Below are 13,104 nucleotides of genomic sequence, written 5' to 3'. Positions count from 1 at the left end.
GATTATGTCGATATGAATGACGAAGTCAAGACTACTAAGACAAGACAAACTACTGCTTATTCTTCTGTACTGCCTATCAACCACGTGACTCCGCGAGACATGTCAACGCGAAAAGACAGGGATCATTTAATTGGCTACGTCAAACCCGCTGCGATGATGGCGACTTCTTTCGTTTTTGGAGGGGGATCTCCATGCTTTGATAATCATGAACTACTAAAGAAACGAAACGAGCGGCGGTTTTCGGAGATTTATTTAAAAAATACTTACACAATAAACTTGTTTTTCTTATTCATAGACTCATCTTAGAAAAAGATTCTTTCTTTTCTTTAACTTATACGCATACACGACCATGGTTCTCCGCAAATTCGAGCTTGAGGGAAAGCTTGGAGAGGAAGCTCAGCTCATCGAAAGTGGCGTCCTCCTCGATGAGAACCCTCTCGATGAAACCCCCGAGTTTCATGAATTCCTCATGGCCTGTCGACGGGGAGATTTGAGGAAATGCCAGGAGCTTATCAGTCAAGGCGTGAACATCAATGGCAAGGATCGCTTTGATTACACGCCCCTCATTATTGTACGTACTAGAGAATCTCTTGTTAGGTAAAAGACTAATATAAGTAGGCCAGTTTATGTGGACATTACGAACTTGTCCAATTACTGTTAGAATCCGGTGAGTTAATTGAATTGGGTCTATTGACTTATACATAGTTCATGAACAAACCGCTAATACGCTTTACTAGGTGCTCTTGCTGAAAGAAATACCTTCCAAGGAGAACGATGCATCTACAACGCCCTTAATGACCGCATCCGCAATCTTCTTCTTCAATATGACTTCTCAAAGTCTTCAGATCCTTACGTCTACTGGTCGACTCACATCTCAACCCTCCTCGGCCGCACAAGCCCAAAGACGACAGACATTACCCTGGTCTCGGGTTCTCGTTCTTTTGACTTACACAAGTTCATCCTTGTTGCACGATCTCCTTACTTCCGCTCTAAACTTGCTGCTGTTCCGGACACAACTACCTGGAAGCTTGCCCACACAGTTCCTGTGCAGTCTTTCCTTATTGTGATAAGATATCTTTACCTGGGCGAGGTACCGCGAGACATTGCACCTGTAGGTGGCGCAGACTCCGAGGAAGATGTTCTGAAAGGACTGGATAAAGTGAGCAAGCAGCTCGAGGTCGAGTCTTTGTGGGAAGCTATTCTTGCAGGTGGAGACAGGAGGCTTGCTCGACAGCGATTTCAAGCTGAGGTCGAGCGGGCGAGAGGACAATTTGAGGACTTTTTCAAACACAATGTCCTGGGCCACAAGATGGTCGTTGACACAGACCAGGTAAAGAACGTCAAGTGGAAGTATGACAACTCTATGTTCGCCGACGTTATACTCCGCGCCGACGAGCCCATCGACATCGAGGACGAGAAGTCAGGTCAAGCAACACCTACAGAAGACGCCCCTACCATACCCATTGGCCCAGCTGGAGATAATGAGTCCGTCATCAAGCGCAAATCCATTCTCTACCCCGCTCACAAGGCCATGCTCATCCGAAGCGAGTACTTTGAAAAGATGTTCTCTGGCGACTTTGTTGAATCGAAGCGCGATGACCATCTTCGAATCATCACTGTCGACTGCACACCCGCAGTTCTCGAGATCATCCTTACTTTCCTCTATACCGAAACTGCAGTGTGTCCCCTCGAGCACGCTCTGGATCTGCTTTACGCCGCGGATATGCTCTTCCTTGACGGTCTTAAAAGCAAAGCCGCTCAAGCCATTAGCACTCTCGGCAGTGGAAACGCCAATGCGCTCGTGGACCGCACGCATGGTGAGGCGCAAAGAAATGGCGAAGATGGTCCGGTAGTTGAGGAAGCCGAGATGGAGCCAATCAACATCTACGATGTTATCCATGCAGCATGGGATCTTCGTGTCCAACGTCTAGAAGAATTTACAGCACGCTATCTAGCATATCGCCTGGAGGACTACATAGACGAGGAAGAATTCCAGACACTCATCGCCGAGTCTGCTCAACGTATCACTATGCGAGAAGAGACGGATACTATTGAATTGCTGGATGATATTCGATACTACCTAGGCGATAGATTCAGACTGCGTTTCGAGGATGTTGGGTTTGAGGATATGATGGACGAGTCAGGAGATATTATCGATGCTGATTTGGCCGCCGCCATGGCACAACAAGCAGATATATCTGCAAATGCAACGAACGGCATTTCAAACCAGAACCAGAACGGCGTGCAGGAGAATGGCGATGGCGAAGCCAAGGACGGAGAAGCTGTACGAACGTTGGATGGAGCTGAAGCAGAGGATGAGTTTGCTTCAGACGCCATCAACTATCAGATCCTACAGCGCAAGATCGATGCTATGCTTGATCGTCTCAAGCTCGACGCATAGACAGTTTCCTATAGATCTCACGTTACAAAGACTTACGACCTTTCCTTTGTAGCAGAATAAAACCAACGGTAAATGAAACACAGAAGATGAAGGATGCATTTACGAAGTCGCAGTGTGTCGAATGGTATTTATTGATCTTTTCTACTTTTAGTGCAAAACATCGTCTCCAAGAGCGGAAACATTAATGTATGCAAATCGCTGGAAATCAAGTCTATATCTTGAGCTTCACAACGCTAAAGAAAGTCTCGAGTATGTTTCGTCTTCAAGAATGATCTCGTCTTCCAGAACGATGTAGGAAATAGTCATGACACAGTCTTTGGTTCGGAACACACTCACCTCTTGTGCATGCATCGTTCCTCTAGGATCTTGACACTTACCCTTAGTATTCGGCAGTCTTGACCTGCTGCTGCAGCTTAGGTGGCAGCTGTTCCAGTTTGACAAGCCCCATGCGCACGCAGTCGCCCCAGAAGAACATGGTGCGGTCTTGTGCATAGCTCAAGTAATCGAACTCATCAGGGCTCAGCAAGTCTTCTTCTTTGATAGACTCATCGAGACCTGGGATCTTGGCTTGGACAAGGCCCCACGCAATCCAGTGGGCATGATTGGCGGGGCGCCACTGTCGGGTCTCCTCCAACAGTTCTCGCACGCGCTGGTCTCTCTGTTCGTCGTTGGCTCGTTCCGCAGCGCTCCAACCTCCTGGGGGTACTCGCGCATCAAGCATGAACTCGACAATGGAGCTTGAGCTGTTAGTAGCAGGGTTTCCAGGTGTCGCAAGTGGCGTCGACATGCCGCTGGAGGCGTTACTATCAACGGGAGCCAGTCGGGGTGTGGAGTTACTGCCTTGGAATCGGGGACGGTGATCGACATAAGCCTTGATAAAACGACGCTGTTCATCAGGTGTGGGATATCGTCGCACGTCGCACGCCCAGGGCGCCGCAGCATCGTGGTAGTTGTATGTCCACTCGTTGAAGTGATTGGCAAATTCAAGACCACGGGTGTTGGGTCCCGCATATTCAAAGTCAATGACGATAAGCTGCTTATGCTTGTTGGCAGCCTGAAGAAGTGGTGACTTTTCGTCATCAGGGCGAATGCGAAGAATGTTTCCATATTGAGTCTGATAATATGTTAGTCAAGACCCATGAAGGCAATGTCACAACAACTTACATCACTGTGAGCGAAGACGAGGCTGTCTTTGACCTCTCTTTGGCCTCCTTTGTAGAAGCTGTTGAGATGAACTCGGTACTTCGTCATCATGTTTCTGAATTCAGGCCAAGTGGTTCCGCACACATAGCCCCGCGACTTCCAGGCATGAGCAACAGAGCCCTGCTGGCCGTGCTGACCTTCAACGTGCTTTTCATACTCGTTGTCGAGATAAGTGGCGATCCGCTCTACGTTGTCCAACCATTGATCCCAGCTCTTCCATGTGGCAGGGCCGCCTTCCCTCTCGTGGGGAAGTAGGTCAATACCTTCGTGAAGCTCCCGCATTCGCTTGGCAATCGAGCGAGACGTGTCCGGGTCTCGGAGATCCATTGGAGTAAGTGTGATAGATTCGAAGTACTGCTCGAAGCGGCCATTTTGGAAAGTACCAAGCAATCTGGGTCCAATTTTCTTGCGCGCCAACCTTTGCAAAACTGAGAGTTCATTGTCTCGATCAATGAGGTGCTCGACCTGAGGCCCGTAGATGCGTAGCAGGACCTTGGTAGGCTTTCGCTTGCCATCGGTCTCATCAATTTCCTTGGGAGGCGTGACGACGTAGACAGCATTGGTCAGGGCACCGCTCAACCTCACGACAGAAATGATGTCACCACCGCCCAGGGGGATACGCCTCCATCCCTTGAGCCTCAAGGTGTGGGCGATGCGAATAATTTCGTTCTTGAAGCTGAGCCAGCACTCTTTCCCTTTGTCGGCCTTGATATCGGTGTCGTTGATGTCCTGATCTTCAGCATCTGCATTGCCACCGGCGTAGCTCATTGTCTTGGTGTTATCAAGCCAAACATCACAGCTGGGCACAATGGCATCACCATCAGCGTATTCGGTATCGGAAGAAGGGCCAAGCAGAGAAGATCGAGAAGGAACCTTTCGCTGCTTTGGTCGGGTCATCTTAGGGGCCATGTGAGGCAGCCCATTAAGGCCCATATGCGCTAGAGACTCTTCCAAAATACGCTGGAGCCTATCAAAAGAGGTATCACTGGAGTCAGAGTCGACAGAATTAGAGCGGGGACGCCCATTGCTGCTCTGTTCGGATCCTTGCGCGGATGTTGATGCGGTTGCAGGTTCACTTTCCCCAGTGCTCTTGGACTGATTCTCCTTGTTGGGCGACTTGGACTTGCGGCGGCGGCTCGTCTTCTTTGATTTCCTAGCATGTGCTTTGGCACGTTCATGTTCCAACCAATCACCCACCTGGGCAAGTAGTTTCTCACTATAATACTGACGACGGTGACTGTGATGGTGGTGCGAAGAGGGGTTCGAAGTCGGAGCAGGTTCTTCGGGCGCGCGGCTGGTGGAAGGGCTGTCGCTCAAGGAGGACCTGGAAGAGCTGTTGGGAAGTTGAGAAGGTGGAAGCTTGCCGCTTAGGCGTCGTCGGAGGTTGGTATGATATTGCTTCGTCGGCTGGGAGTCATCCTCGAGTGTCTGGATCTCAGACTCGGGCTCAGCAATCTGGACTGCTGTGGTCTGTTAGCTCCTAATTTCACTCAAATCCCGAGGGTGAAAGGCAAGGGTGAAGGCATTGGGATAGTACTGAGTAGAACTTTGGGCAGTAACACGGACACAATCATGTCAAGCAATCGAATTCTTCCATTCATAGCTCTACTCTGAACATGACCCCCAAATATTCGCATTGCACTGTCACATGTTTGGGTGAGATTGGGTTGCACCGGTTTAATGCAGCTGCATTGTACTGAGCACCATGTATTCAAGATGCGGCGACCGTTTTCAAACAATATGTAAAACTAACCTTTAAGCGAACCGCTTGGAGGAAGTGGACGTTCAATGTCCTCTTCACTCTTGAGGGCTGAACGTAACGGGGGAGGCTGAGGCTGCTGCTGTTGCTGAGCAGGCGAGCCGTTTGTCGCGGGGCTCGGCTCAGCAGACATGGCGGGGTTTTTTACTTTGAGTTGAAGTAAAGTCTTTGTTGGTGGATGTTGACTGCCGTACAGATTTCTGTATAGGTAATGTTCCAAGAATGCAGAAAACAGAATGAACCGTGGTGAAGGGAAGATCAAGAAGAGGAAGAGTGAGAGAAAGAGACTGGGCTGAGAACTGAGGCGTCGCTGCAGATGCAAGGAAACTACCTAGGAAGCTGCCTGTCAATTGTTTCCCCCCTCCCGACTTGTCGTTCAAAAGAAAAAAGTGGTCCAAGGGTCACTGGCTCGCTTGTGGCTGACAGTGCAAGCCTACTAAGGCAGGGTACGGAGTAAAGGGAGTGCGATTATTAGAACCGGGGACTTTGAGGTGTGGTGGAAATCACTTATTCGTATTGGCTGGTTCGTGAGATGATTCGTCTGATTGAAGTTTAAAATGACACCGATAAAGGGTCTTTTGAGGGCTGTATCGTAGATAAGTACAGCGAAGGAGAGAGATATGGAACGAAACTAAAGAGATAAGGAATCTGGGTCGTATTCATCTATATCAACGAAAGGACGCCAGTTTCACAAGGGAAGGAGGCCACATGATCTCAATCGCAGAATCAAACTAAGCAGAGGACGACAATGGCTCCAATTTAGTAGGGTGCCCTCCTTAGGTAAGTCGGTACCTAAATCAACGTCACAGGCATCGCCATCAACGCCCAGCGTCCACTGTAATGCAATGTAATGTACTGTAGATCCAGGCAGCCAAGAGCCTTTCCACGTCATGTCATTTATCTATATTGCGAGTTCCCAATAACAATTGGTTCGTCCTCCAAAGTTTCACACACAAAAACTATCACAAAAAACAGGAAACCAGTCGCCAGTAGGCGAAGAGAAAAAAAGCCGTTCAGATGGAGAGAACCCTAGAGTCCAGACCGAGCCTCTACCAGGGGTGACGTAGTTTCAGTGACGTTATACCCTTTTGGGCGCCCTTCGGTAGCGCTTTGGGTAGTGTCTCACATGCTACCTTCAGTGCTCCGCTTCACCGCCAAGACAAAGGCTCCAGGGGTCTGCGAACGATATCGACAAAGAAGGGTCCTTTGCTGTGCTCTATATACCTCTTTTGTGCATACATCGCCATCGCTTTGGTCTCGATTGATCCAAACCGGTCTCTTACCCTGGCCTCTCGGGTCCCATCTTGCCGGCCCCGAATATCACTGACCCGCTCTCGGGTGTTGAAACCGTAAAAGGGCCTCGGAGCTAGAAACATAAGGAACGAAATTAGTAGGACAGCTTCCGGTACTTGGGCCAGACTTCTCAGGCTGTTTATTTTTGTATCCTGAAGCTCAGAGGCTACTCTCGGCATAGTGTCAAATGATCATCTCTGAAGAGCCTACAAGAGGCTATTTACAATGTTGCTCTCCCATCTGTGGGAAATTACCTATACAAGCTATACGGAGTTCCTCGACAATCTTGTTCATGCTACATCGATCTTGTAGGTGATACTCACTGACTTCTTGGACTACACCAGTTTTCAGATTATCAGAATAGCTTGAATTAATACATGAACTACTAACCTATCAAAGACAGACACACTATACCCCAACTCACAGTACAGAATAGCCCCAATCAAACATTCTCAAATACCCTCAGCCCAACTTACTTGTTACCTGTTACCAATCGCCAATCCTTCCAACTGTTTTCGAAGACGCTCCTCGTCTTCTTCGGCTTGTAGCAACTGTTGCTTAATACCCTCTCGTTCCTGCTTCTTCTTGTCCAAGCTATCCTGTAGCTTTGCCAGCTTTTCCTCCTTTGACACTATTGCAAGCAGCTCTTCCTTCAACCACACCTTGGCATCCGGTGACCAAGGTTTAGCTAGCTGAGCCGTCGCAATGCCCTGCCAGATGTCGTTCAGTTGACGAGTCTCGGTGTATGGCATCAGCTCACTAAACCTTTTCCACATTTCGACAACTCCTTTTGCCTCACGCTTCGATATGTTGAACCACTCCCTGTGCTTCTTCTTGCACGATTCAGCTGGACAAGACGCGTACTCTGCTTCGATGTGTAAGGTGCTGTGGATCAACCCTTCCATTTTCTTAACTGCACATGGCATGGGTACTTCGAATTTGAGGATAGGTTTATACCCGCATGTCTCCCATTCTTTCATCCTTTTTTCAACAGAACCATCGGTGTACCCAATTTTGATATGACGGCCCCGTATTGTTGGGTCGGTAAAGCCATATATGCAGCCAGGCCCGAATCCCTTCTTACCTGGCGACTTTCTCATGTATTTGAGAATTTCGTGAACAGGTTGATTCTTCGGAAAAAATATTATGGGTTGACGAAACTTTGGGCGGGTTGCAGCCTCTTTGTCTGATTCGCAATTTTGACTCTGGGTATCAGAGCTGCCCTCATCGCCAAAGTCTTCCTCTGTGCCAGAGAGACTCCCGCTCAGATTCAACTTTCGCCTCATGTCTTTTGAGAGAATGTCCAGATCCGTGGATTCTGCCCCACGTGTCGGGCTCGCATCTTGTCGCTTCCTATGCGAAATTCTAGAAGAAGACCGTCGAGATTCAAACTCTACGGTGCTGGCAAGTGAGCCGGGTGTCGAGACAGTCGAAAACGGAGTGAACAGCTCGCTGGGATCTGGAGAAGTAACTGATTCAGGTGAAACGATGAATTCATCGTCGCTGGGGGACAGAGATGATGGTGAATCGTAAGAATCTTTTGCTGCTTTTGTGCCGCTGTGAACCATGCGCTGATTTCTTTCACGCCGGCACCTCACTGGCGTCACCAGTATGTCTCGCTCACCCTGAGGACTCTCCCTGACTAATTTGGGTCTTTGGAGCTTCTCTCGTATCCTTGTGTCGAACACGTCTTCATCCTTCGTTTCCTCACTGCACCCGTCGTCTTCCTCACTGATTTCATCGTCTCTCTCGTCGCCGTCTCCATAGCTGGAATCATATGCATCTTCGCCAGAATATCCTACGTTCTTTGAGTTGCTCTCATGACCATTGAGTTTAGCCAATGATTTTTGTAAAGTTCGAGTTGGTGTATGCTGTCGATTGTTCCGTTGCTCCTCGGCCTTCCTCTCCAGCTGCCAACTTTCGAACTTCGAGGTCAACAAGAAGTAAACATATTCCATATTGTTTTTATAACTCTTTCTGTGAATTTCGAATTTGACTGCATGCGGTTTGATAGGCCTAAGGCAGATGAGATTTTTGGTCAACTCAGCAAGAGTCATTTCGACCGTCCGGGCTGCATCTGGACATTCGCTACCAAGCTCATGACGAGCCAAGTTCTGTAAAAGCCTTTTGATTTTCGGTTTTCGTGTATTCGGCAAAGGAGTGACACAGTATATATCGCCTTGGGCTTGACCAAAGCAGCGCATGGTGGTGTCGCCTTCACTGAGACCAATCGCCTCGTAGAGGCTGCTCAAAGCATTGGATGAACTGTCGTTGGGTTTCATTTTTAAGCAATGATCACTAGATGTCTATAAGAATAGAGAGGTTAAGTTGGTTCGAGGGCAGGTAACTGACGATATGGGTAAGGAGAAGTCGAACGATTTATAGGTCGAGAGACGCCGGAAGGAGGCGGGAGCTCATGGATACCCTCCCCGTGAGGGGGCTAGGCAACCAACCATCTTACTATGTATTCAATCAGTGTGATCAAGACATTCCTACTGCTGCAGACCAGGTTTCTAAAACGTGCTGAGCCTTATCCTGGTCAAGATTACCCCAACCACTAACATGGGTGTTCAATCTGGCGAACTGGTTGCCGTCTCTATGTAGGCTAGAAAGTCTATTAAACACTTCACTGATATCCAATTGGAAAACCAGCTATGCGTTTTATACTTTGGTTCATATCACGAGTGTGCTTTCTTTTAAACAATTGAATTGATTCTTCCTCGACAAGTGAGCTGAAACGAGCTGGTGATGTTGCAAGGTTGCTGCATGCGAACATGCTAGCGCCAACAACAGCTGCAGCAAATTCCATGTCGGTATGTCCGATGGACAAGTTCTTAACCGTTTCGGTAAATGTAACAAAAGTTCATAGAGAATCAGCTCATTCCTGCGCCAGGAAATAGGGCTGAGGTAAGGCTCTATCAGGAATCTCTACTTAGTAGTTCAACGTTGACAGGAGAACTGGACATATATATGCGACAGTCGATGATAACAAATATTCAACAGCAAGTATCACATGAGATACATCACTGTTCAGACAAGCTTTTTATCTACAACTTCGCTTCAGTAGCCTCCAACTCACTGGGGTACTTGGCTCCCACTTCCAGATCGCCGTTATGCACGCCACCCTCCAGCGGCGGCAGCTTAACGTAACCCTTCGTATGCGATAGAGCAGACAAGACCCACTCCCTATCAGCCTTGATGCCCTCGTTGTTGAGCGCCCAGACCAGGGCATCTACCACGTCGTCTACGATGACGGCCGGCTTGTACCGGGGCTCCTTCTCTGTCGCAGTCTGTCGCCAGACGCCAGTTCGCACCAGGATGGGCACCCACTCGGTTCCGTCCTCTGCCTCGAACTCGCTGGCTCCCCGGATATCGCTTTCCGGGTTATCGCCGATCATGTAGACGCGGCGGAGAGGATGGCACTTGGACTTATCATGCCCAGGGCTCTGGCCGCGGTTGCACGCCATGTCGTGGTAGTATTGCAGTAGCCTTTCGTGAGCGTACCTGTAGGTGTGGTTGGAAGGTTTGCCAAGAGCGCTGTACTCAAGTTCCTTTCCGTTTGTCGTCGTGGACCATACTCCCTTCAAGGCTTCCATGAAAGCGCCTGTTCCAAATCGATTCACGGGGTAGTTTGTCTTCCACAGCAGATCGAGGTTGGAAATCCACAGCCCGGGCTGTCCATCTTGCTGCCATCCATTGTTGGGTAGCTTCTCATTTCCGTTCAAGTTCGAAACAGTGCCGAGGTAGCCTTGGTGAGAGATCAACAAGTCGTGGATGAGTTGAATATCAACAGACCAATCTCTCGGGTCGTTCCAGATAAAGATGTGGTCAATCTTTACGGCATTTGCGGGGATGTTTGTGCTATAAGGGTCTTTGAGCAGAGGGATCCGCTTGCCATCAGGTAGTGGCACAGGTTTGCCGTTGATCTCGCCCTCAATATGCTCAAAAGGGAACACATCACCACACTCAGCAAGAATGTCTGCCGGGGTGACGACGCGCTTGAAGCCATAACTATTGCAACTAGTTAGCGCAAATACAGAACTCATATGCGCAGTCCTTACTCAAGAGCAATCTGTCGAGCTTTCTCAGGATGAGAACCTGTAATCAGAATTGTGCCATCGTTCTTTATATCTTCACTCCAACCACTCATTGGCGTATGCGAAAGAATCATTCTTCCCTTTATAGCATCTTCATGCTTGGGGATCTGTAGTCGCTCCTGCAAACTTTCCTCTTTCTTGCTCTCGGGAACGCAACCACCGTTTGTCAAGAAGACGTATCTGATGCCATTGCTTCTGAGCATTTTGATAACCTTGTCAGCTCCATCCACCCTGTTACGACCCTGATACAAAACGCCATCGATACTGGGATATATTAGCGATATGCCCTTGGATATCGACACAGGTCGTACGCGGTGAAGGAGCTCTATGCGAAAGATCCACGGACTTACTCAAATGCAAAAGCGAACTCGGAGAATATCTTGCGTGCCAGATCGGTGGGCTCTTCAAAGTTATTCGGGTTGACGCCCAATGACCCCTTTGGTTTCGACAGAGCGGTATGAGATGTATGGAATGTCCTTTGCGATAGACATGAAGCCCTCAGGGCTGTCGCTGCTACCGGCGCGACAGACCGAGGCTGCGTTAACCGACGTGCAGCGAATCGGCACTGGCCGACGACACCGAAACGTTGCATATTCAGGTACCGAGTGCCAGAGAGAAGGATTAAGTCTGCGTGTATGTAAAGAATAATTGTATGAAATCGGACAGCTTGGATGCAGTACAAAACAAAACAAAGGGCTTGAAAGTGGCTGTTTCTTCCAAGTTACCTTAGTAGTCGCGAGTTACCAGCTTGTTAGAGTCATGGTTGATAAGAGCGCTCGTCGGTAAGACCCGCCCACATTAATATGGCATTAATATGAGCCGAGCATTGATCAGCTTAAACAAACAACAACTTGGAAAATCACTACTATTATTGGATTATGAAACAATCTTATAGGTTTCATATTTTTCTATGCGTTAAAGAGTCTATATTTACATTTGATTGAGTGGTTAATACATCACAGTATGCGTCTGTCTATGAGTCAATGATTTTGATGGTACAGTATCTTTACAAAACCCGCAATATGTTGTCATCGTACAATCCACGCCAGTTTTTTTCATGACAGCTAGATAGCCAACACTTCATTTCTTGTCATTCCAGTCCTTGACGTGATCAAGAATAAGGGCAGCTGCTTGCTGGGGTGAATGTTGTCTGCCCAAAGCCTCCACAAAGTCACCATCCGGATCCATGAGGTAAAAGTAGATGCTGTGATCCACCAGGTAGTCCTGTCCGGGCTTGACGTTCTGTGGTGTGCTAAAGTAAACACGGTACTTCTTGCAGAGGTCCTTGATTTGGTCGTATGTACCGGTCAAGCCAACAAACTTGTCGTGAAATTCGCTGAGGTATTCCTTGAGAGCCTTGGGGGTATCGCGGGCGGGGTCGCATGTGATAAAGATGGGGAGAAGTGCGTCGGGAGCCTTCTGTTCAACAATATCCAGCATAGTTGCCATCTTGTCGAGCTCTTCGGGGCAGATATCCGGGCATCGAGTGAAGCCAAAGTAGACCTAGCAAGTCAGAAACCAACGCTACACATGGGCTGGACTATATTGCCCGATTCTTTCAGCATACCAGAGAGTGTTTGCCCTTCATCATCTCGCTTGTAAAAGGCTTGCCATCCTGATCTACCAACTCAAAGGTTCCTCCAACCTTTGGTCGTCCCACACCCTTGGCAGCTTCGGCTATCCTTTTGCGCTGCATGCGCTCCTTCTCGAATTCAAAGTACCACACCAACAGGCCGCAAGTACCGACGAACAGAAATCCGGCCTTCCAAGAAAATGGCTGTTGCGCATTTGTCAGCTTTTGATCGCTCATATCATATCGCATTTCCCATGGATTTGTCCAATTCGTACCCCATTGCTGTATCGGCTCTTGGCCTGCTCGATCGTCTTGTACTTCGTTCGGCGCTGAGTAATGGGCTGTCTCGACTGGATCGGTGCTCGTGGGAGGGTTGGCCGGAGCTGCTTAGGCTGAAGAGCGCTGCTAGAGAAACATCGTTGACATTGCCGTGTCGAGAGAGATGAGAACACTCCCCTGAAGGCGTTTGACGTCGCGAACGAGTTCGACATGGTGATTTGCCTCAATGGATAAGTTGAGTGAAGCTCATGTAAAAGCCATCAACTACGTAAACTTACATCTTTCGATTGTCATAAGCTCCGAAAATGCGTGGGTCCGGGCTTTTACCGTGGTGGCTTGTGCTGTGATTAGTCATTCGTCTTGGCCATGTACCTAATCCCATCCATAACCTCCTTCAGTGGCTGCAACTTACACCAAAGTCGAACTTGTCGTTTTAACGAGTAGTCTTGACGAACTGTTCTTGATAGGGATACCGTTTCAACAATTGCTTCTCAGTTCT

At 48.6% G+C, this 13,104-nt stretch overlaps 5 protein-coding genes across 5 annotated transcripts; 1 reads left to right on the top strand and 4 right to left on the bottom strand.

Annotated features, from left to right (window-relative positions):
- Positions 1–349: 349 nt before the first annotated feature.
- FPSE_03329 (uncharacterized protein) lies at positions 350–2,401 on the top strand (the record flags this gene model as incomplete). The annotated part of the gene is made up of 3 exons (XM_009256448.1): positions 350–571; positions 619–667; positions 738–2,401. The coding sequence occupies 3 exons, from the start codon at positions 350–352 to the stop codon at positions 2,399–2,401; spliced, it is 1,935 nt and encodes a 644-aa protein (XP_009254723.1).
- Positions 2,402–2,780: 379 nt separating this feature from the next.
- On the bottom strand, positions 2,781–5,496 carry FPSE_03328 (uncharacterized protein; the record flags this gene model as incomplete). Its single annotated transcript, XM_009256447.1, has 3 exons — positions 2,781–3,515; positions 3,566–5,067; positions 5,358–5,496. The coding sequence occupies 3 exons, from the start codon at positions 5,494–5,496 to the stop codon at positions 2,781–2,783; spliced, it is 2,376 nt and encodes a 791-aa protein (XP_009254722.1).
- Positions 5,497–7,135: 1,639 nt separating this feature from the next.
- Positions 7,136–8,938, bottom strand: FPSE_03327 (uncharacterized protein; the record flags this gene model as incomplete). Its single annotated transcript, XM_009256446.1, has 1 exon — positions 7,136–8,938. One exon carries the CDS (start codon positions 8,936–8,938, stop codon positions 7,136–7,138), a length of 1,803 nt encoding a protein of 600 aa, XP_009254721.1.
- A 765-nt stretch (positions 8,939–9,703) lies between these two features.
- On the bottom strand, positions 9,704–11,345 carry FPSE_03326 (uncharacterized protein; the record flags this gene model as incomplete). The annotated part of the gene is made up of 3 exons (XM_009256445.1): positions 9,704–10,667; positions 10,718–11,017; positions 11,104–11,345. 3 exons carry the CDS (start codon positions 11,343–11,345, stop codon positions 9,704–9,706), a joined length of 1,506 nt encoding a protein of 501 aa, XP_009254720.1.
- A 488-nt stretch (positions 11,346–11,833) lies between these two features.
- FPSE_03325 (uncharacterized protein) lies at positions 11,834–12,817 on the bottom strand (the record flags this gene model as incomplete). Its single annotated transcript, XM_009256444.1, has 3 exons — positions 11,834–12,256; positions 12,321–12,530; positions 12,602–12,817. 3 exons carry the CDS (start codon positions 12,815–12,817, stop codon positions 11,834–11,836), a joined length of 849 nt encoding a protein of 282 aa, XP_009254719.1.
- Between the last annotated feature and the right edge of the window lie 287 nt (positions 12,818–13,104).

This window comes from Fusarium pseudograminearum, chromosome 4 (assembly GCF_000303195.2).
Source record: "Fusarium pseudograminearum CS3096 chromosome 4, whole genome shotgun sequence".
In the NCBI taxonomy this organism is placed as follows: domain Eukaryota; kingdom Fungi; phylum Ascomycota; class Sordariomycetes; order Hypocreales; family Nectriaceae; genus Fusarium; species Fusarium pseudograminearum.
This window is presented reverse-complemented; position numbering and strand designations above follow the sequence as displayed.